The sequence below is a fragment of the Octopus sinensis genome, linkage group LG6 (assembly GCF_006345805.1).
Source record: "Octopus sinensis linkage group LG6, ASM634580v1, whole genome shotgun sequence".
NCBI classification, from domain to species: Eukaryota; Metazoa; Mollusca; class Cephalopoda; order Octopoda; family Octopodidae; genus Octopus; species Octopus sinensis.
The window spans coordinates 108110005-108135023 of record NC_043002.1 but is presented as its reverse complement, the minus strand read 5'-3'; the positions used below and the strand labels follow the sequence as shown (position 1 = coordinate 108135023).

Below are 25019 nucleotides of genomic sequence, written 5' to 3'. Positions count from 1 at the left end.
TATTGAGCGAAAACACCTAAAAGCTCCACGAGGCTCCGGCAGGGGATGGTGGTGATCCCTGCTGTACTCTTTTACCACAACTTTCTCTCACTCTTACTTCCTGTTTCTGTTGTACCTGTATTTCAAGGGGCCGGCCTTGTCACTCTCTGTGTCACGCTGAATATCCCCGAGAACTACGTTAAGGGTACACGTGGCTGTGGAGTGCTCAGCCACTTACACGTTAATTTCATGAGCAGGCTGTTCCGTTGATTCGGATCAACTGGAACCCTCATCGTCGTAACCGACGGAGTGCTTCCATCCCATGTTAATATTATTGCTTACACTGACAACTACAGCAAATAGAATTTCAAATCCTTCATACTTCAGTAACCATTTCATCTTCTGCTGCATCCCTAACCCTTCTTCCTTTCTCTTAACATGTCTTGTTATGCCTTGGCAACTCTTTTTAAATATTTCAATTTATTAGCCTTGTTCAGCATTAGTTGTGATGTAAACTCTCATTTTTAATTGGCTGCGATATTTCTCATGCTTCTGTTTTTATCAGTTTATATTCACTGACGGAAAATAGGTCTCATCATATATAGACATCATTAATCTAAACCATCTTGTTTGCTGTGAGAAACCTATGTGTGTCATGCTTTGATAATCTTAGTTATTGTCTGACAATATTTTTGTTATTCCTGTTTCTGTATGAAAGTAATTGAATGATTCTTAATTGCTTTGCATATGACAGTTATGTGTGCTTTACCCTGATATCTGTAATTGTATGATTGTGTATGCATGTCCCTTTTCTACCATGTGTAATATATTTATTTATTTATAGCATAAAGGGAGTCTTGTGACTCATTCGGTTGTAGGGACACCATTTTAAGGCTTCATCTGCATGAGTAAATTTGAAGTAAGTAAAATTGGTGTAATCCTTCATTGTGCATTTTGTGGACGTTGCCATTGTTGGTTATATATTTCCAACAGGCTAATTATCACTGGTTCAGTACATTTCTAATAATGAAATTGACAATGCAGGCAGACTAAATACCACAAGGTATTTCTGTTGAAATGGTTTGTTGAATTTCTCATTGATATATGAATGAAACAATATTGCTATTTTAATAGCTTGGTAGACTTGGGTATCGAGGAGTTAAAATTGTTGACATTTGCTTTGAAATTCAGGTCTTAGTTGTATATAACAAACTGTGATATCCATCAACTAGACTAACTTTAGTTAGCCCTCTTGTGTGTGGTCAGGAATGGTTTCATATTGTCTCCAAACTAAGACTGCAACAACTTTTAATTCATGGTTGTAGCTGCTCCTTTTCAATGTCAGAACACCTGAAATTATAATTACGTAAAAGTTTTGTAATTCATTGCTGTTTACAAAAATTGTGTTAAAATATGTAGAGAGGAAGAGAGAGATTACTGTCTTCTTGTTGTTTAAGATCAACTTAAGAGTACTTGATCCAGTGAGGCATACATTTTGTTTTTTGTTTTTGTTTTTCCAGTTTCAGCTCTTGAGCTGTGGCCATGCTGGGGCACCGCCATTGTGGTGAAAGAGTACAGCAGGGATCACCACCCCCTGCCGGAGCCTCGTAGAGCTTTTAGGTGTTTTCGCTCAATAAACACACACAACGCCCGGTCTGAGAATCGAAACCGCGATCCTGCGACCGCGAGTCCGCTGCCCTAACCACTAGGCCATTGCGCCTCCACATATATATATATTTTTTATTTTTCAAATTGAGTAAAGAAAATAGATATGTCAGCATTTTGAATTATAGCAAGTGTTCAAAGTGACACTGACTACACAGACCAATGGAACTGCGAATTTCGGTTGGTGTATGGTTGCAGTCCTTCAAATGGTCGCTTTCATGTTATTGATTGTTGCCAATTTTACATGATAAATCTTATCTCTTCAGTTTCTCTATCAAAAATTATTCACTGGCCTCAAGTCTGATGAACATGCAAAACCTCAATGCTATCTCTTAGCTTAATCCATCTGTTTGGCACATTTGTTCTCATCTTGTTTGTTGCTAACAGAATGTTTTGGCTGGTATACCCTCCAGCCTTCATCAGGGGTTTTGGAGGAAATTTTGAACCTTTGGTTCTCATTCCTAAGGTATTTTTCATTATTATTATTATTATTATTATTATTATTATTATTCAGGTCGCTGCCTGGAATTGAACTCAGAATCCTGGGGTTAGTAGCTCGCGCTCTTAGCCACTATGTCATGTGCCCATGGGCATATGGCATAGTGGTTCATATAATAATTATTATAATAATAATAATAATAATAATATTAAAAAATACCTTAGGAATGAGAACCCAGGTTTGAAATGTCCCCAAGACACCTGATGAAGGCTGGAGGGTATATCAGCCGAAATGTTGTGTTAACAACAAACAAGATGAGGGACAAATATCCGTCAAATGTAAATAATGTACATAATTCCTCATCTCTTAAATATAGAACTGTCTTTTATTTTGTTTATATATATATATATATAAATGTGTATGTATGTGTGTGTGTGTATATTATGACCATGTGGTTCTAGATTGTAGTATGTGGCTATTTCAGTGTTGCATATTAACAGAGGTCAAATTCCATTCAGTAACGACATCATTTGTTTCTATATTTTTTTTATGTCTTTTGTTTTCTTCCTCCCCATCTCCTGTAGATATTTCCTAGTGACAACAAACAATGGAATGATACGGAAGGCACCGAATCTGAGGATGACAAGGCAAGAAATGACAATAATGAGTTCTTTCAACCAACTTTCTTACTAACCTCCAGCTTGACCTTTGCATCGGCTCTTTGCCTTCTCACTAGTCCAAGATCTTTCTGTTAATAGAATCTGTGACCACCTATCAGTCTCTCTCTCTCTCTCTCTCTAATCCCACAGATGTTTTTTTTTTGTCTACTTTCTCAACACTAACCCTTCTCTTCAAATATGCTTGTCGGTTCATACACATACTCTCTTTTACTCTTTTACTTGTTTCAGTCATTTGACTGCGGCCATGCTGGAGCACCGCCTTTAGTCGAGCAAATCGACCCCGGGACTTATTCTTTTTGTAAGCCCAGTACTTATTCTATCGGTCTCTTTTGCCGAACCGCTAAGTGACGAGGACGTAAACACACCAGCATCGGTTGTCAAGCAATGCTAGGGGGACAAACACAGACACACAAACACATACACACACATACATATATATATATACATATATACGACAGGCTTCTTTCAGTTTCCGTCTACCAAATCCACTCACAAGGCATTGGTCGGCCCGGGGCCATAGCAGAAGACACTTGCCCAAGATGCCACGCAGTGGGACTGAACCCGGAACCATGTGGTTGGTTAGCAAGCTACTTACCACACAGCCACTCCTACACACACATACTCTCTCAATGTCTCATCACCTTTCTTTCTCTCTCTCTCGTCCCACGGATGTTTTTCTTTTGTCTATTTTCTCAACACTAACCCTTCTCTTCAAATATGCTTGTCGGTTCATACACATCCATACTCTCTGTTATTCTATCACTCAGTGTCTCATTACCTTTCTCCCTCTCCCTCTCTGTCTCTAATCTAACTCTTCTTCAGCATGTCTCCAGTTAAAGACATTATACAAAGGAGGTGAAGATGCATGTACCACCTTCAAAAGATGTCTGTCTTGAACAACAATCACCAATGCTGTTGTCTCAATCAACTGTTGTTTTATCATTCATACTCAAACAAGATAACCTATGTCAGCATGAGACCTTTTACTTACAAATGTCTATAAATGTATTTAAAATATTTTCCGTAAATTTCTAAACAGAAATGATACGTTTGGTTGAATAAAGGGCAAAATAAATTGTTGTATGGCATTTAATATTTTTCTTTCAGTCTGATCCAGGTTTTTCAAGGATTGTAAGTTTATCTATTCCTTAACAATTAGTTCACATTCTTCTCTATTAAGCATACACACAACTATATACAGCTCCCGCAGTCACACACATTGCCATAGCTGCACAAAGCTGATTGTATAACACAGATATAACTACTCACTGAATTCTTTAGCTCTCTCTCTCTCTCCCTCATATGTGTGTGTGTATATATACTTGTTAAAGAGGACAACAAATGCTGAAGCAAGGCAAACATCTCAAGTCATATACATTATTATTATTGCAAAAAATTCAGTCTTACAGCTGTTTCTGGGATATCCCAGAAACAGCTGTAAGGCTTTGAATTTTTTTCCAGTAATAATAATAATGTATATAACTTGAGATTTTTGCCTTGCTTCAGCATTTGTTGTCCTCTTTAACAATTATATATCCACTATATCGGAAATCTGCAATGGCTCCATAACTACCGTCACAGCTCTAACCTTGGAGCCCTAGTAATCCGTTACAGCACTTACCTAGCATACCTAGTCGTTTAGATCACCTGCAAACTAAACCCCCATCCTTTGTATGTATATCTATTTATCTATCTATCTATCTATATATATATATATATATATAACAACAATATTAAGGAATGGCCTTGATAGGCCAATTGACCCACTAGAAAGAGCAGCTAAACTCAAACCGCTAAGTAGTTGTAATTCAGAAACCAAAGGAAAATAAAAACATTTACCCTTATCATCTTTGGACTATGCATAGTTTCGACATACATTTTGGTTTCTGAATTACAACTACTTAGCGGTTGAGTTTAGCTGCTCTTTCTAGTGGGTCGAATGGCCTATCAAGGCCATTCCTTAATATTGTTGAATGTACATTATATAGTCTGTTGACTACTATTTCTTTCTCACTGGACCGCTGGTGGCAAAAAAATTTCTCTTGAATTTTTTGCTACCCTGATATTGATTATATATATATATATATATATATATATATATTGCTGTATATATATATATATATATATATATATATATATATATTGCTGTATTTCAGGATGGTCGCACTGTATATTCATTCATTTCTTTATAAATGTTGTTATTCTTGCTCATGTTCATTGTCCGGGAATCTTTCGTCACACATCTGTAACCTCCTCAGCAACACTTTCTCTCTTCGTGTGTGCTCTTGCTCTGTTTATTCCATTCTGTTCTGCTATGATGTCATCTGAGGAGGTCACAAATGTGTGACGAAAGATTTCTGGACAATGGACATGAGTTAGAATAGGAACGGTAATAAACAAGTGAAGAACGAATATATGGTGCGTGTGTTTATTTGGCAAAAAAAAAAAATCACCATCCCAAAATACAACAATATCTGTTTCAACACATGGTTTCACATCAGGAATCTTGCAACACAAATTAATAAATATGTGTGTGTATATATATATATATATATATATATATATATATCATGATCATGATCATGATGATATATATATATATATTTATATATATACATATAGTATATATCTGTGTATCATACTGTGTGTATATACACCATAGAAAGGTTTGCTTTTGCAGTTTCTCTCAGAGAGAATATCTCTTTGTAAGACATGTTTTATTAAAAACTACAGGTTTGTGAAGTGATTTTTGCCTTGCCCAAAAGCCATAGCCAGTCATTTTACAGTGTGTATGTATGTGTATAATATATATATATATATATACACAAGATAAGAAAATGGAGAAATACATCTAAATCAAATATTAATTACCAGATAATACTCAATCACATACTTTATTAAACCACCACATAAGAGACTGTAGGGTTAAACATAAAAAAGCAGAACAAATCAGTGTACATAAAGGAATGCATATAAAAAAGTGTACATAAAAGAGTAATGTTGTATAATAAGTAGAATATATATAAAAAAGAGAATATAAATATAAGTATAGATTACATCTTACAGCTGTTTCGGCCATGTAGATAAGTATGTCTCATTTTACCAATATTAGCCTTATATATATATATAATACTGTTTCAATTGCATTCACTGAATTTTTTAACAGCCTGGTAGGCATTTCATAATGTCAGTCATGTAGTATTCACTGTTTCTCGTGTATCAATTGCACAAATTTTGTTAAAGCATGTGAGAAATGGGCACATATTTTTAACAAAACCCAAGAAGGGTGAAAAGCATCTTATGATCCCATGAGTCACTGGGAATATTAGATGCTAGTAATTTTGTGGACAGAAAAATGGGGATCAATCAGACTAATTCTAATCTTGTAGCAGGATTTCTCCAGCAACTGAGTATCCTTTTCAACTATTCACAAAGGCGCAGGAGTGGCTGTGTGGTAAGTAGCTTGCTTACCAACCACATGGTCCCGGGTTCAGTCCCACTGTGTGGCATCTTGGGCAAGTGTCTTCTGCTATAGCCCCAGGCTGACCAATGCCTTGTGAGTGGATTTGGTAGACGGAAACTGAAAGAAGCCTGTCGTATATATGTATATATATATATGTATGTGTTTGTGTGTCTGTGTTTGTCCCCCTAGCATTGCTTGACAACCAATGCTGGTGTGTGTTTATGTCCCCGTTGCTTAGCGGTTCGGCAAAAGAGACCGATAGAATAAGTACTGGGCTTACAAAGAATAAGTCCCGGGGTCGATTTGCTCGACTAAAGGCGGTGCTCCAGCATGGCCGCAGGCAAATGACTGAAACAAGTAAAAGAGTAAAGAGTAAAAGAGAGATACCACTAATAAGCCTAGAATTGCTAAAGGCTTCAGGGAATCTTGTTGATCAATTTGTATATGTAATGCATTCTCAGCCAGTAGTTTGATTAGTAAATTACTGGTGCATTAACAATGTTTTGTCCTAATGCCCTGCTGTGCTGCAAAATGTATCTATAAATTTTAGTCCATTCTTTAAGTGTAGGCTGATAGTAAGCTTATAAGTAGTATCTCCCTTGAGAGCTAATGAGGCTACCCTGTCACTGATGAAATCTCAACACGGGATTAAAACTATTTGACTTATATATATAGGCACAGGAGTGGCTGTGTGGTAAGTAGCTTGCTAACCAACCACATGGTTCTGGGTTCAGTCCCACCGCGTGGCATCTTGGGCAAGTGTCTTCTGCTATAGCCCCGGGCCGACCAATGCCTTGTGAGTGGATTTGGTAGATGGAAACTGAAAGAAGCCTGTCGTATATATGTATATATATATATATGTATGTGTGTTTGTTTGTGTGTCTGTGTTTGTCCCCCTAGCATAGCTGACAACCGATGCTGGTGTGTTTACGTCCCCGTCACTTAGTGGTTCGGCAAAAGAGACCGATAGAATAAGTACTGGGCTTACAAAAAGAATAAGTCCCGGGGTCGAGTTACTCGATTAAAGGCGGTGCTCCAGCATGGCCGCAGTCAAATGACTGAAACAAGTAAAAGAGTATATATATATATATATATATATATAAGATTCAAGTATTTAACCACATAAATATGCCAAATAGATGACTTTTTTAATTATGAAAGTCTTATTGAAACCTTCAGTTTAAATTAATCATTTCTGGTTAGAAGTTGGTAAGGGAATATTTTACTTTATAACAATAATGGAAACTGAATTTTATTAAAATTCCTACAATTCCACAAAGTGGACTGGAAACAGCAGGAAATAGTGCTGGCATATGAATTATTAAAAGTGATGCATGTAAATATTTTGAAGTGTTGTTACGAAGGAAGGAAATTCTGGTCCTGAACAGGCATGGAAATGGAAGGGAGTGTTAAATTATTAATGGTGGAACTGTGAATTATTAAACTTGATATTTATAAGACATTCACTGTCTGCTTACAGAGTCATAAGTCATGGAGAAAAAAAGGGGTGGGGGGTTTCAAAAAGTAAACAAACAAATACACACACACACTTATATACATAAATACACATATATCTACTTGTATACACACATGCACTTATATAAGTACTCCAAATTGTCTCTAGGGCTAAAACTATACAGACTGAGCTGTCACTTACATTTTGCTTATCTGCCATCATCACTCCTACACTTCACCATTTTTGCTTCTCCACTTCCCCCATCGTCGTTATGTCTGAAATTCTATTACTTTTTTGGGGGGTGGGGATTGAAAGGACAATTGTCAACACTCTAAAAGTGCCATTTTTTTAAATGTATAATATAGAATTCTTTTGTGTAAAAGAAACTAAATTTGGCTTAAGACAAAAATGCTCCCATTATTCCCCAACCCATAGAACATTCTTTCTTCTAGTCCTTTCCATACGACATCGTACCAGTTCTACTCTTGAACCCCTCATTTAAACAGGCATACGATTACACTAGGGCTCACTTGATAATTTTTGCCTTATTTTAAAGTATTGTTTTAATTAATTATCATATTCTTAATTTGCCTTTACTCAGATCATTTAATGTCTTTTTTTTAAATTAATTTTTCAGTGCATTGCTAATTGGATTCTATTATTTAATAAACTTTGTTTTTAGAGGTCTTTGATCATGTTTAGTGTAAGACTAATCCTAAAAGTCTACAGAATTCCTTTTGTGAAAAATCTGTCTCGAATTCAAATATAAAATGAATGTATTTTCTCTCTTTGATCTCTTTTGGATGATGTTAAAGGGTCAGTTTGAAAATCCTTTTGTGTTCTGTTTCTTATGATTTTGGCAGTGGAAACAGAACTTAAATAATTTAGCAAGTAGCACTACCATTATTTTTTGTAAATAATTAAAAGTTGCTTATTTTAAAAAATTTCTTTCCTTTTAGACTGGTACACTGATCAACCGCAGAAGAGGCCAGACAAATGTTACACCAACTGTTGATCCTGATTCTGTTTTTGATGACAAATATGCTAGTAATAATTCTCTTCCAAGAAAGGACAGTGACACCTACAAGCGTGCAATGAGTTTTCGAATTGCTAACATAGAAAACCCCATTAATATCCCTGACCCACCAAAAGGTGAACTTGCAGAAAATACTGAATTACTCAGCAGTGTACAAAGTACACCAGCTCGGCTGCACAGCCAGTCAAGCGTTACATCTGAACAACCATCCGAAGATGGGGAAACGGAGTTGAATACCAAATATTCCAGCATGCCCTCACTGTCTGAGAGAAGGCACAGACTGTTACACGGCTCAGATGCATCCTCTGTTCAGTCCCTTGTACAAACTTGTCAACAAACTCAGGGTAAATGTGATAAAGGTCCATCAACCTCTGCTAAAGCTGCTACAAATCAAGCAAACAAATTAAGAAATCTTTCAAGAATGTTCTTCCTCTTTTACGCCAAGCTAAGAGGTCTGGACTTTTGCCTAATATTCCATTCAAACAAGTGCAAGAAACTGGAGGTAAAACTCGTCGCTCTTCAGATCCTCCCAAATCGCAAGCAGATCCTTGGATCAAAAAGTCAATACAGCCCAGCTGCAGTCAAATTGAGGTTTCTACTTATTCCAATCGAAGATCTCAACTAGAAAGCCCAAATTATAAGAATCTATCTCGAGAGAGCTTGGATTGGCTTGTTTACTTAAACCGAAGTTCTCTACCCCCAAATAAATATCTCCCTTCTGTTTTGAAAGGCCAAAATGGCAGCCAGTCATCTTATCAAGACATGCCCCGCTATGCTACATTTCCAAGAGGTATGTCTTCCCCAGCAGAAATGTCCAAATCCTACTCCCAGCAATCTGTCGAAGACAATGATATATCTTTCATGTCTGGGTCAGTGTCGGCCCCATTGATTAGGCGTATGTCTTACCAACATGACCTCATTCCTCCAACATCACCTGAACAAATAGCTGAAAGTGAACGGATGTTAAAGGAAATGGAAGATTACATGAGAAAGGAAAATAATGACAGCAAAATGGCCAAGTTTCCTATGCAAGCGGTGTCCTCAGCACCAGACAATTCTGATAAAGATGACGTTCCACAGCAGACACTCAGCAGACAAGCATCACAGTCATCAATTCTCTCTGATTCTTCACACAGTAGCTATGAAAGCAATCTGGGATCCAATGAAAGTCTTGTGTCAAGAATCCAAAGTTTCCCTGCTCGTGTTGCAAGCTGGAAGGCTGCCATGGCAAAAAATCCCCCCGTTGTCTCCACATCCCCATCATTCCCCAGTAAGAAACTTGTCTCATCAATATCTTTACCCTCCTCCCCACTTCCACAAGATGATAATGTATCATTTTCTCATTATTTTGATTCTGACAAGAACCATTGTCCTTCTCCTCCACCATATCTAGAAACTAGAATTAGTTGCTCATCACCAACAGATGGCTCTGTCTTTAGAAACAGCGCATCACCTCTCACATTTTATCCGCCTTCTCCTCGGATAAGCAATGCCTCAGCATCTCTTCGTTCTTCTCCTGTTTTCGATTCTAGTTCTACATCTTCAACTGCAGAGAAAGCAGCTGAAGCTGCCACTAGTTATCCTCGTAAAAGTCTGACTCATTTAGCCCCCTCGTATACGTGGTCAGGAGCTTACAACAGACACATGTTTGCTGAGCCGTATCGTTCACCAATCAAAAAACACTGTGTCACTAATTCCCCTCCCCCTCGACGTAAAATGGGCAGTGCCTTAGTTCTTCCAATATTCTCATCTCCTACAATCCGTCGTTCCCCTTCACCTCAGCCATCAAATTCTGGTACTATTGAACCATTAATAGAAGTTCCTTCTCCCCAAAACGATGAAGAATTTGATGAATCTGTCGAAGATACTCTCTCCTCAACCACAGAAACAGAAACTCCTACAATTTCCCAAACGACTGTCATTGCCGAAGAGAACGAACCTTTGTCTGCAGACAGCTGTGACTCACCCACAGAAAATTCAGTAGAGGAGCATCCAGTAACATCACCCATTAGTAACCCACCAAACGAAACTTTAGAGGAGAAAGTTGATCATTCTGCAAATGATCAATCCTCATCAAAACCTTCTAATACACCTTTACCTCCTGCAATTCTTCAAGACAGCAATGCTCCTATTAAAGATGATGCTAATTGCTTTTCTTGCAAAACATCTGATAAGCACAAATTCTTTTCTCCTGGCAGTTCTCTGCCCTGTCTTAGTAATCATTCTTCTGATAGTTTCCATTTGTCAGTTCCAGCTTGTAAAAGTAATTCCAGTAGTTTGAGCAGATTAAATGAAGTAGATTTAAAGCGGTTTAATTCTTTGCAAAATTGTTCGGCAATGAATTTTGATAGACAAGTCAAACATCCTAACTTAAAACTTGAACGCAATTTGAGTTTAGCTTCCTTACTCGATAACCAGCATGACCTCAAGAATCAGAGAAACCAAAGAAAGAAATACGAACGCTGGAATTCACTCAATGCTCTTCATAACCCTACATCGTTGAATACACCAGACATTTCATTGTGGCAACGACAAGAGCAAGATGATGTTTTTGAGAAGTCTTCTGGATCTCATGGAAACCTCAATGATTTGTCTGGTAAAGAATTAAAGAGAGATCTGTGTTTGACACCATCGGATTCAGCTCTTTCAATGCAAAGTGAAAATCTTGGGCAAGTTTCAAAGAACCAAGATCATTTCTCCATCAACCGACACAGTACTTCTGAGTGTTCTTCTCTTTCTTTAGACACTCTTGATTCCACTGACATGTGTAGGGACTCTGCAATTTATTGTGATATTGAACTGGAAGCAAGCCCTGTCCTGGAGTGTCCATTACCACCAAAATCTTCCATTAAAGAGTATGTTCAGTATTTAGAAGAAAAAAATAAAACTGACAGTTCCCCTAAGGTGAAAGGAATGAGAAAAAGAGCGCCAAGCCAGATGATTCGGCAGCGTCTGCACAGTCTGCAAGAGAATTCCAAGTACAAGACTTCTCGAGCCAAAAAAGAACCAGAAGAATTTAAGGAACTCTCAAAAGTAAGTGTATCTGTGACGGAGAACAAACTTTTGCTAAGCTCTAAGAAGCCGACTTGTGTAAAGGATGATAGTTGCAAAGAACTTTATAAAATTTGTTCCCGTTTACCAATGGATTCCGACATGGGCCGAGGTGCACATTCGTTAGGTAGCCTTGATCAACTCAAATGTAATTCCAATTACCAATTAAATTCAAGAGGGTGGGTCAAAAAGCTAGTAATCAAATTCCAAGCTGACCAATAATAGAGTCCAGATGTGATAAACCTAAATAAGTCTTTTTTTTTTTTTTGAAACCCTGCCCACCCCTTTCCCAATAACGGAGCACTTCCGGGTGCTGAGCTTGTATGTTAAACCTGTTCTGTTGATTTTAGATGTACTTTATAAAAAAATAAAGATGGAAACTTGTTTTTTTTTTTTTAATGTGAACCAGTCTATGTCTTTGGTTGAAAATATAATGCTTCTTTGTTACAACTGATGTTGCCACAAAATTAAATTGTTTTAAACTTGTTATCTAAAATAGTTGTTGTAACCATATTCCAGCAACATTATTTGTAGAAGACCTTGTAAAGATCCCAGCTTGCTGGTTTGGGTATTCAGAGACTAAAAATTAAGCTGAACTTATCTTCCAATAGAGTAGAATGTATTAATTAATAGTTGTTGCATTTTATAGTTGGAACTAGGATTTATTTAATACAAAGTTTTCATTTTTGTCTATTAAGAAGGAAACAATAATATCGACTCATTGGTTCATAGTGTTAAAACCTAAATACATTTACTCACCCTTACACTCTGTAGATAAATTCTGGATGTGTGTTGTGGTTGAGGTCCCAGTTTGGCCATGATTGAGCAGGGCAAAAGCAGTTTAGCCTCAACAACAGAATCTTTATTTCAGGTATTGTATGTTAGATATTACATTATCCAGTATAGTATTAAGGTGAAATTTAATGAAATTTGACTGCTATTTCTAGCAGCTTGATTGACTATGCACAGGTGCTGTTGTTGATTTTGTATGCTCAGAATTATAAGGAAGTGTAACTAAATATTCAAACCTTTTCCATCGGTTGTATTTCTAAATATTGACTAATACACAATTATGTTTAATTTGTTACCAAGAATTTTTAATTTGAAGAATTTACCTTTTTTTTTTATTGCAATTTAATTTATTAGATTGCTTTTGTGTTTCCAATATTTTATCAAATTTTTTAGTTAAGATTTCATAAATATTGACGTAAAATATCTGGTGGTATGCAACACCTTTGTTAAGAATTTCATTTATTATTTAATAACAGTTTCATTTGCTCCACAAAGTCTTGTGGGTGTGTAGGACAGGTTTATCTCATCAGCTGCTAGGTGAAGAGTTGTCTCCTTCAACCTAATGAAATGGACTGGCCTACACTTCTATGAAACTTTAAGTCATGTGGAGTTGAGTCAAACTGTTATTAAATAATATATATGACTATATATACATGAAGGCACATGATCTAGTAGTTAGGGTATTGCATTCATGATGGCTAGATTGTGGGTTCAGTTTCTGGACTGGGCAGCATGTTGTGTTCTTGTGCAACACAATTCTTTTGACATTGCTCCAGTTCATTCATCTGTTATTGGGTAATGCTGCAATAGACGAACCAGCAGGGTACCATCAACTAAAAGCTAAAACTATGCCACATGCATTGTGATCAGCAACGTATGACAACATCAGATAGTCTTGTCGGTCATGTAATACATATGTATATTGTGTACATGCATGGACAGACTCAGGCCTGACCGAGCGCTTAAGAAATTCATTCCACAATCAATAACTGGATCCAGTCTTACCATATACAGCATCTTTAGCAAGTTCGTTTTTACCAAACCCCGCTGGTTGATCTAAGTCTTGTGAGTTGGGGTTGCGGAAACCTGTAGAAGCCCATAGAATGGGTGGATTGTGTATATGATTTAAAGAACCAGCAGCTTGAGCATAGATTAGTTCATGTTGAGAATCTGCTAAAGGTTCAAAGGTTTGTGTCTGAGGGGTGCTCAGCAATTTTGACTATAACAAAATAAGTGGTCCACTAAACAACTGAAACACTTAGCATTGAAATCAACTGCAATTCATATATACATATATATATATATATATATATATATATATATATATATATATATATATATACACACATACATACATACATATAAATATACATACATACATATATATATATATATATATAATGTATACACACACACACATACTCACAACTGTGTCTGTACATTTTGTACATGTGTGTGTGAGTGTCTGGTAGGGACACCGTATTTCCTTATGCAACCACGATATACTATTAAGTATATTGAAGACTTATAAGTCAATAGTGTGCCCTACCTGTGTTAGCAGTGCAATTAAGTCTCTTTTTATAAAGTTATCTCTTCTGATTTTCTGTAGAAATTAGAGCCAACATGAAAGTCTCGATGTTTCATTTATGTAAACAGTGCAATCGAAGATAAACTTCATAACTTCCAGTGCTGGTTCTGATTTCTATAGAAAACCTATAAAAATAACTTTAAAAAATTGATATATGTATATATGATGTAAGATAAGTTAGAGTTGGGTAAACATCTCTGTGTATTCCTTAAACAGCACTCAATACAAACTCCGGTCTGTCAACACTTTAAAACTGGTATTTAAACAAGTCCATTGGTGCAGGAACTCCAAGTACTTAGCACTGATGTAATTAGTATGTAAATATTGCGTAGAGTAATATGGGAAACAATGAAGAAGATGAAGATAATAATATGGCATTGGTTTAATGGTTATGGCCGTTGCAGTACAATTCCACTTCAAAGCACATTATATATAAATGATTATATGCGATTGGTTACACAAAACTTGTATAAATTTATCCATAGTTGAATATTGTGAAGTGGCACCTCGTCATACACTTACGCTGAAATCTTACTGTTGTACAGGATATCATACGTAATCATTTATACGTAATGTGATTTGAAGTGAAATGCGGCCGAAGCACTTGTAACAGATATCGAACCCATGCCATATTGATATCTTCTTTCTTGTCATATATATATATATATATATATATATATATATACTTTATTTAAAGCAGCAGAAAATTCAACAAAACCTGTTACTCTGAGTTTCCCGTTGCCGTTCATCGGACAGTTTTTGCTAGAAAACTGTCCAATGAACGGCAACGGAAAACTCAGAGTAACAGGTTTTGTTGAATTTTCTGCTGCTTTAAATAAAGCATATTACTCTACCACTGGTATTTGAGTACTCTTTTTTCCACCTTGTTTCACATTTATGTGTTTACTCCGGTATATATGTATATATATATATATATATATATGTATGTGTGTGTATGTATAAAATACAAGGTATAAGTAATGGACATTGTATATTCCTATATTGCAGTAAAATTCGACTTATAGTTGTTTCTGATAATCATTATAGGTTTCTCCATTGATTGGTTTACTTAATCGGTCTGAGAAAAAATGAATGACCTTAAAGAACTAATACTATCCCCACCAAAATCAGAATATATATATATGTATGTAAGTAAAAAAAATTAACACTATATATTTTAGCAAATGGCTACTTCATATGTATACTACCACCTTCTGTTAAATGATGATATAATTATGAAAATATTTTCTTCAAAATGTCTTTATTGTGCTGCTGTATATTAATTGTTGGTTTTTTTTTTTTTTATGAATTAAACTCCTCAACTTAATTCTCCTGAAATTAACAATTATTTCTGAAGAAGCTGAGAAATCTCTTTCTTAAAGACCCCCCATCGCCGTCACACCGTCTCTCTCTCTCTAGCTGGTACTCTTGTTATTTTCCTCTTTTCACAAGTAGTTAGTTAATGAAGTATCATTCATGCCATCTTGTATCAACCAGTTTTGACACTTGCCTCTTAGTGACTCACTCCAGTTTTGTGATGAACAGGGATCACTGAATGTGTTGGTGGTACAAACAACAGCTGTGGCTGTACGTACATTGTGGTTGGTGACTTGTTTTGATAGTTTGTAATCCTGAGTTCAATCTTATAACCCTGGATCACAACTGAATTAATTTAATCTCTAGCTTCCATTTCAACCATTTCTGTTAATACTACTTAAATATTTTTTTTTTTGAAAGTAGACAAAAAAAATGAATCAGTATTATTTGTGAATTGATAAAATGTCAGCATGACAGTCTCTATTTAAACAATATTTTGGAATGTTAAAATGCCATCTTCATCTTCTTCGGCTTTTCTAAACCTCTCTTCTATGTCTTCTCTTGATACCAAATGATTCCTCTCCTTTTCGGTTGATGTCTTACCAAGCAATCTATATATTTTCAGTGTCATTGCTGACGATGTTGTTTAGCTCCAGTTTAACCCTGATTAAGCAGACCTATGATCAAAGGTATTCAAGATGTGACCGGACTGTCTTTTTGCTATATATGTAGAACTATATTCTTCTGTTTCTTTAACTTCTTCTGTTACCATTTTTCTGTTGAAACTAATGAAGAATTAAAATATGTTTGTCTTAAGTAAACTGGAGTTTTGGATTTTAAACTAAGAAACTTTGGATGTAAGATTTTAATTTAGATCACTTTAAAAAAGAGTTTATATGTCTTAGAAGTAGGAACTGTTTCAGGAAAGTTGATAATGAAAGCTTTTAGATGGTAGGGGCTGATTTGTTGCTGTTTCTAGCAAGTTGATTGACCACATAGAAGCTCTGTCTATGACTCGTTTTCAGCAAAGTGTTGTATAAAATACAAGAAATTCATTCGACTCAATGTGTATGAGTTTCAATCAGTGAAATTGAAATATTACAGAGGAACATTTAACACCTTTACACACAAACCTCCTCTTGTTGGTTACAAAAAAAAAAACAAAAAAAAACAATATATTATGTTTGGGTGTAGAAATAGCAGAGAAAAAAGAAAAGGATATTTGTAGTAGTTAGTGAAGGGATTAAGCTGCTTGTTCACTCCATCACTTTCTGTGAATGACCCTGCTTTTGTAGAAGTCATTCAGATGATAAAAATGGGCAAGAATCCGAATAAGAAATAATGGTGTGGATCATCAACAAAGAAATATGTATTCCTTTTGCTGGATTCAGTCATTGGATTGCAGTCATGCTTCAGTAACCACCTTCAAGCACTTTTTATAGTTGACAATAGTGACACTAGTAGTTGGATTGTTTTGGTGGTCTTGCAAGACAAATATTGCAACCAGAGCCTGAAGGGAGGCGACTGAGATGCAGGGGGGGGGGCACACGGAAGTCATTTGCATTTGGTAGGGTTTTGTTTGCCATCTGGCACTTCGTCTGATTATATATGAAAAAATAGGTGTAGGTATGGCTGTGGTTCAGAAGTTTGCTCCCAGCCATGTGTTTTGGGTTCACTTTCACTGCAGGGGCAAGTGTCTTCTTCTATCGCTCTCGGCTGACCAAAGCCTTGTGAGTGAATCTGACAAATGGAAACTGAAAAAAGCCCACCATTTATGTGTGTTTGTGTGTATCCTTGTCTTGACATCACAGGATGGTTGTAAATGAGCATCACCATTATAAAAGTGGTGTGGTTTGCTTCCAGTCTTCCATGGAAAATGCATCCGGCTATGAGATGCAAACACGGAAAAGTGGATGTAAAATCATGGTACACACAGACACATTCACTGGTTTTAGTCATTCAACCATGACATTAAATGAAGCACTACCTTCAAAGGTTTTAGCCAAAACAGTCCCTGTACTTATTTCATGAAAATAATGTGGTCTGATGGTCGAGGTGCTGTGCTCACAATCGCAAGGTAGTAGTTTTGATTTTCAGACCAGGCAGTTGTATTCTTGAGCAAAACGCTTCATCTCACCATGTTCTACATCTGGTATGTGGCCGTGCCCCTGTCTGTAGGGGCAATGCTGACCGAATGGAGGAAGTGAGTGAATGTACAGCAGAAGCGTTTGATCACTGTAAGCAAAACGTGTGTAGGTTGTTCGGCAGGAATTTGCTGAGCCCTTGTCCATCGTCTCTAACAGAAGAGTCCACAATACGTACATTGGAAATCATTTTGCAGTATCAGCCACCAGAGTATCCTATATTGGACATTAAACCATCGAATCCTTGTTAATCTAAACCTTGATTTTCTTAGTCTTTTCGAACAATTTCCCGATATGTTTAGATTGCAGGAAGATACTCTGATGCACGTTCAGTTTTGAATTCTTTCAGTTTCTAGAAACCAGAAACCAGCTTTATTGTTTGTGATGGGAAATAATACTTGTAATGGTTGGCAGAATTGGTGGAGAATCACATTAAAATGTCTTGTTTTATTTAGTTACATTCTAAGTTCAAATCCCAGCAAAACCTGCTCATCTTTTTGAAGCAGATAAAAATAGATACCAGTCATATAATGAGTCAGTATAGCACAGTCTTGATGATATTTCTAATTAAATACAATGATGGAGATTCTTCCTTGATGTCTGCTGTGGCATTTGGCAAATGTCTTTAAATTTTAGTTTAGAATACAAAATGACTTTGGAGAGTAACAGCCAACAGCAACTTTAATCTTAGTCTTTCTTTAAGTAACATCTTTGTTTGTAAAGACATGCTTAAGGGATGAGAAAATTACAAATGAACTAATGAGGGAATATGTTGTGTGGAAGCTTGACCACAAGAAATAGGAGTCAAATTGCTCTCATGGAAGGACACAGATAATATAGTTGAATAGATCCACTATGTCTGAATAAAAGATGACATGGCCTCATCTGGAATGTCTTTTGATCATAGGTCTGTTCTATCAGGACTGACCTGAAGCTAAACATCAATAACCCAAACAAGGAGGTCGCTATGTGGCTGCTCAAATTGCTAGAAATAGCAACCTAATCTTACCATCTTTTAAAAGGGAAGGAAGATATATTAGATAATGAAGTCCTTTTATGCACAATGTCTGTATACATCAGAATGTTCATAGTTAGAACATCCCTTTGATAATAGGGATAATCTTCACCACCACCACCATCACAGCAGCATTCATTCCTGAAGCAATATTAGTGGATGTCAAAGAGAACCGATTTGAATCAAGAGGTTATATATTTAAGAGATGAGGAATTATGTACATTATTTACATTTGATGGATATTTATCTTCATCTTGTTTGTTGTTAACACAACATTTCGGCTGATATACCTTCCAGCCTTCATCAGGTGTCTTGGGGAAATTTCGAACCTGGGTTCTCACTCCTAAGGTATTTTTCCAATGTTGTTGTTATTATCATTCAGGTCACTGCCTGGAATTGAACTCAGAATCTTGGAGTAAGTGCACAGGCTACTAACCCCAAGATTCCAAGTTTGATTCCAGGCAGTACACCTGAATAATAATAATAATAATAATGATGATGAAGATGACGACGACGATGACAGAAAAATACTTTAGGAATGAGAACCCAGGTTTGAAATTTCCCTAGGACGCCTGATGAGGGCTGGAGAGTACATCAGCCAAAACGTGTTAACAACAAACAAGATGAGGACAAATTTCCATCATGTGTAAATAATGTAGGTTATATATTGTATAAAATGACCAGAGTAAGATATTTAGGAAATAACATTTGTGATGGTTGGCAGAATTGGTAGAGCATCACATTAAAATGTCTTGTTTTATTTTGTTACATTCTAAGTTCAAATCCCAGCAAAACATGCTCATCTTTTTGAAGCTGATAAAAATAGATACCAGTCATATAATGAGGTATTTCATCTGTCTTCACATTCTGAGTTCAAATGCCGCCAGGGTCACCTTTGTCTTTCATCTGTTTGGAGTTGATAAATCAAGTACCAGTTATGCACTGGGGTCGATGTAATCAACTGATCCCCTCCCCCAAAATTTCAGGCCTTGTGCCTATAGTAGAAAAGGTTATTATTAGTATTAGTGTCACTATTATTGAAGGTGGAGAGCTGGCAGAATCGTTAGCACGCCAGGCGAAATGCTGAGCAGCATTTTGTCTATCTTTACATTCTGAGTTCAAATTCTGGTGAGGTCGACTCAGGGTTGATAAAATAAGTACCAGTTAAATACTGGGGGATCAATGTAATCGACTCATTCTCTCTCCCAAAATTGCTGCCTTTGTGGCAGAATTTGAAACTATTATTATTATTATTATCATTGAAGGCAGAGACCTGGCAAAATGCTTAACAGCATTTTTATCCATCTTTACGTTCTGAGTTCAAATTCCATCAAGGTTGATTTTACCTTTCATCCTTTCAGGGTTGATAAAATAATTACCAGTCAAATACTTGGGTCAATGTAATCAACATACACCCTCCTCCAAAATTTCAGGCCTTGTGCATATAGTAGAAAGGATTTATTATTATTATTATTATTATTATATGAAATTTAGACAGTGAACCGACAAAATGGTTAGTGGCATTTCATCCATCTTTTCATTCTGAATTTTACCCGAAGTTTTAGGCTGTGTGCTTAAAGTAGAAAGGTTATTTTTTTATATGAAAGTAATTAAAAATTTGGAGGAATTTAGTAAAAGAGCTAAATTTTTTTATTTGGCTCCTATTTGGAATGTAACTTAAAAAGGTTCTTACATTAAATTATGATGGATGAGTTTAAATATGAACAGCTTAAAACCTGCAAATGTGTTTCATAGAAGTAGAGATGGAGGAACCAAAGAGATTAACTGATTGTACAGCTCAGTTCAGTCACATTTCACATATGTTGGTTGTATCTGTGTGTATTGGTCAGTTATGGTGAGGTCTGACCATAAGCACTCAGGTAGAATTTGAACTTGGGAATCAAAGAGCCAGAACAGTTCCACAAGACATTGTATTTGATGAAGAACCAGCTCAACAAATTTATTATCTTGGGCTGATATTTTATTTCATAGACCCTAAAAAGATGAGAAGCAAAGTTGACCTTGGAGTACAGAGACACAACCAGAATGCTATTGCTTTAAACATTTCACAATAGTGATGTCCTATATTTTGAGTTCAAATCTTGCCTATATCTCTGCTTGGTTTATTTTTCCTTTTTGGGGGTTTGATGAAAGAGGCACCGGGTATATAGTCAATAGATATGACAAACTATAAACTCTTCGGGCGAGCTGGCTGAGACGTTAGCACGCCGGGCGAAATGCGTAGCCGTATTTTGTCTGCCGTTACGTTCTGAGTTCAAATTTCGCCGAGGTCGACTTTGCCTTTCATCCTTTCGGGGTCGATAAATTAAGTACCAGTTACGCTCTGGGGTCAATGCAATCGACTTAATCCCTTTGTCTGTCCTTGTTTGTCCTCTCTGTTTTTAGCCCCTTGTGGGCAATAAAGAAATATATAAACTCTTCCTTACAATAATTAACATCTTTCTTTAATTAGTCAAAAGAAATTAGAAAGTGTTAGTGATGAGGTGAATTTCAGTATTTAATTTGTTGTTGTTTGGCCCCATGGTCAGTCTTGATTTAAGTAGTACTATGACCATCCTGTCTTTTAGCCAGGTATTATAAATTCAATGTTACTGAAATTCAGTTCTAAATACCATTTTATTTAATATGTTACAGGACAGGAATTAAGGGAAATTTGGCTGCTATTTCTTGTAGATTGAGTGACCATGTAGAGATAGCTCTTGTTCGTTGTATTCTTGATCACCAGGATTAACTTTGTCTTTTGATGGTTAAATAATCTTAGATACACTAATTTGGGATTGTCATAGTTGGAATACCTTTGATCATGTTTGCTCAATCACAGCTAATTTAGAAACTGAAGGACAGAGATTCACCGACTTTTAGTTTTTGATCCCAACTTCATAATATTTTACAAGGACTCACCATATATTCCCTTAGGCCCCTTTTTATGTTTAAGCTATGAATTGGACAGAGATTGAACCCTTATCCCAGTTTTTGTTTCTGTAACATGAAGCAGATTAAAAGCAAATCTTTTTTTTAAATATGTTAAGTTCACATGATAACTTGGTAACAGTTTTAATTCTACCTTGGTTGACTTTATCTCTCTTTCTTCTGGGGACCAATAAAATAAAGTACCACTCAGGTATGAGGGTCAACTTGAAATTTCCCATATGCCTCCCTACAAAATACATAGCCTTAAGGCAAGGAATGTAATATGGTTTTTCCAAAGACATAATGGTTTTAATAGAAAAATGAACCAATGATGACAACAATAAATCAATCAGTCCGTTGATCACGTTAACTAAACATCAAAGACCAAATGAAGACAACATTTTCAACAACCTTTTCCAAAACAAGGTTGTGACAATTTAAAAATTCTTTTTCAATCAAAGAATTACTTTTTGGACATGACCAAAAAAAAAAAAAAAAAAAATCTAAATTTGTTGAGATTTTAATTTTTTTATTCTTTATAAAATAAAGACAGCTATTTCAACAGACAGAAACTTTTAATATCCATTCTGTAATTTATTTTCAAGTTTTATTTCAATGGAAATATTGAAATATTGTATTTGTGTGTATATGCCTATGGGCATCTTATGTTGAAGCGCGACAGGAAAATATGGTGTAAGTAGAAACAGATCCCATGTCGAGCTTGTTTGGTTTCTTCATTTATAAAATGAGATGATCTACTTTCTTTAATCGGAACATTTTTTCAGAACATTTATAAAAATAACAAAAGAAAAAAAAATATATATATATATAAAAAAAAAAGACAATCTGTTGAGTTTGAATGACTTTTCCACACCAACAACAATTGTTTTAATGACTTTTGATGAAATATGTTATTTTCTATATCTGTATCATTAAAATATCAAATATATATGCGAGACCCTGTTTGGGTTTTTATTTTCATAACTTTTGTTTTTAAATTTGAAGCCATTTGGTCATGACATGTTTTTTAAAATCACTCCATGGACATCCATTGTGTTATACTTTCCGTTCATGCTGACGAGTATTGAGTTAATTAATCTCATGCTGCCTGTTTCAAAGTGCAGGGTTGTCATTACTACTAAATAATAATAATGATATTATAGGCGCAGGAGTGGCTGTGTGGTAAGTAGCTTGCTAACTAACCACATGGTTCCGGGTTCAGTCCCACTGCGTGGCACCTTGGGCAAGTGTCTTCTGCTATAGCCCCGGGCCGACCAATGCCTTGTGAATGGATTTGGTAGACGGAAACTGAAAGAAGCCTGTCGTATACATGTATATATATATAAGTGTGTGTGTATATGTTTGTGTGTCTATGTTTGTCCCCCTAGCATTGCTTGACAACCGATGCTGGTGTGTTTACGTCCCCGTCACTTAGCGGTTTGGCAAAAGAGACCGATAGAATAAGAACTGGGCTTAGAAAGAATAAGTCCCGGGGTCGATTTGTTCGACTAAAGGCGGTGCTCCAGCATGGCCGCAGTCAAATGACTGAAACAAGTAAAAGAGTAAAAAAGACTATATACAAAAACATGAGATTGTCACTGCTTGAATACTTTTTGATCATAGGTCCTGATCAAGCCTAACCTAGGGTTAAACAACGACTGCTAAGACTGATTTTAGGGAGATTTGCCAGCTGTTTTTAGCAGGTCAAGCATAGAGCCTCCTCTAGAAAGAGACATTGAACTGATGTTTATATACAAAAAAAAAAAAAAAAAAAGTGGGAATGGTCACTAATGGATTGCCTTTGGTCATGTTTGCTTGATAAGAGCTAAACCAAGATAGCAATAAAACTCCAGCTAAAATTACCTTCGTTTTGTGTCTGTGTATGAAGGTGGGATAAAAACTACTGATGATGATATTGGAAAGATTTACTCTTGTATTTTCACCTTGGATTTCATCATCATCATCGTCGTTTAGCGTCCGCTTTCCATGCTGGCATGGGTTGGACGGTGCAACTGGGGTCTGGGAAGGCAGAAGGCTGCACCAGGCCCAGTCTGATCTGGCAATGTTTCTACGGCTGGATGCCCTTCCTAACGCCAACCACTCCATGAGTATAGTGGGTGCTTTTTATGTGCCACCGGCACAGGTGCCAGACGGGGCTGGCAAACGGCCACGATCGGATGGTGCTTTTTACGTGCCACCGGCATGGAGGCCAGGCGAGGCTGGCAACGGCCACGATCGGATGGTGCCCAGTCAGGGCGGCACTGGCAACGGCCACATTCGGATGGTTCTTTTATGTGCCACCAGCACTGGTATCACGGCTACAATTTCCATTCATGTTGATCGATTTTGATTTTTTGATTTTCACTTGCCTCAACAGGTCTTCACAAATAGGGTTTTGTGTCCCAAGAAGGAAAGCAATTCTAATATTATGATTGTTTTTAGGCGTAGGAGTGGCTCTATGGTAAGTAGCTTGCTTACCAACCACATGGTTCCGGGTTCAGTCCCACTGCGTAGCACCTTGGGCAAGTGTCTTCTAGTATAGCCTCGGGCCGACCAAAGCCTTGTGAGTGGATTTGGTTGACGGAAACTGAAAGAAGCCCGTCGTATATATATATGCGTAGGAGTGGCTGTGTGGTAAGTAGCTTGCTTACGAACCACATGGTTCCGGGTTCAGTCCCACTGCGTGGCACCTTGGGCAAGTGTCTTCTACTATAGCCTCGGGCCGACCAAAGCCTTGTGAGTGGATTTGGTAGACGGAAACTGAAAGAAGCCCGTCGTATATATGTATATATATATATATATATATATATATATATATATATGCATGTGTGTGTTTGTGTGTCTGTGTTTGTCCCCCTAGCATTGCTTGACAACCGATGCTGGTGTGTTTATGTCCCCGTCACTTAGCGGTTCGGCAAAAAGAGACCGATAGAATAAGTACTGGGCTTACAAAGAATAAGTCCCGGGGTCGAGTTGCTCGATTAAAGGCAGTGCTCCAGCATGGCCACAGTCAAATGACTGAAACAAGTAAAAGAGTAAAGGAGGGCGGCTTCTGACAAAAGTGTTCAAAGTAAAGAATGGGTGAGCCAAATTCCTGCAAATTTACCAGGTTTTCATTCAAGGAATTAACTCAGTGATCACACGATGATGATGATGATGATGATCACAAACAAAACACAAAAATAAATGGAAAAGAAAAAAAGAACTTGCAATGATGTTGTTTAACTCCAGGTCAGTCTCGATTGAACACACCTATAATCAAAGGCATTCCAGCCACGACCAACTTGCCTCTTTTGTTTTGTTTTTCTGGCAAAGTGTATCCAGTACCACATTTTCCAATGTTTCACACAAAATCACACCAAACTTTCATGAAACAAAAAAAGGGGGGGGGGGTACTGGCCCCTTGGAGACAATGTAGTTCTACAAAATGTTTGTCTTAAAAATAAATAAATAAAATACAGGA

At 36.7% G+C, this 25019-nt stretch overlaps 2 protein-coding genes across 11 annotated transcripts in view; both read left to right on the top strand.

Moving 5' to 3' along the window:
* LOC115212947 (pleckstrin homology domain-containing family G member 2-like) overlaps positions 1 to 9382 on the top strand; it is a 412633-nt gene extending 403251 nt beyond the window's left edge. For 6 of the 10 annotated variants that reach the window (XM_029781794.2, XM_029781793.2, XM_029781795.2 and 3 more), the window contains 2 exons: positions 2668 to 2730; positions 8642 to 9382. In XM_029781794.2, the coding sequence (XP_029637654.1) occupies positions 2668 to 2730; positions 8642 to 9343 (765 nt within the window). In that variant the 3' untranslated portion in view covers positions 9344 to 9382. Of the gene's footprint in view, positions 1 to 2667; positions 2731 to 3870; positions 3895 to 8641 lie in introns of all 10 variants that reach the window. The other 4 variants (XM_036504203.1, XM_036504201.1, XM_036504202.1 and 1 more) reach the window with 2 other exon arrangements.
* LOC115212949 (flocculation protein FLO11-like) lies at positions 9336 to 16667 on the top strand. The gene is made up of 2 exons (XM_029781800.2): positions 9336 to 11751; positions 16092 to 16667. Exons 1-2 carry the CDS (start codon positions 9481 to 9483, stop codon positions 16101 to 16103), a joined length of 2283 nt encoding a protein of 760 aa, XP_029637660.1. The 5' UTR covers positions 9336 to 9480; the 3' UTR covers positions 16104 to 16667.
* Positions 16668 to 25019: the final 8352 nt, after the last annotated feature.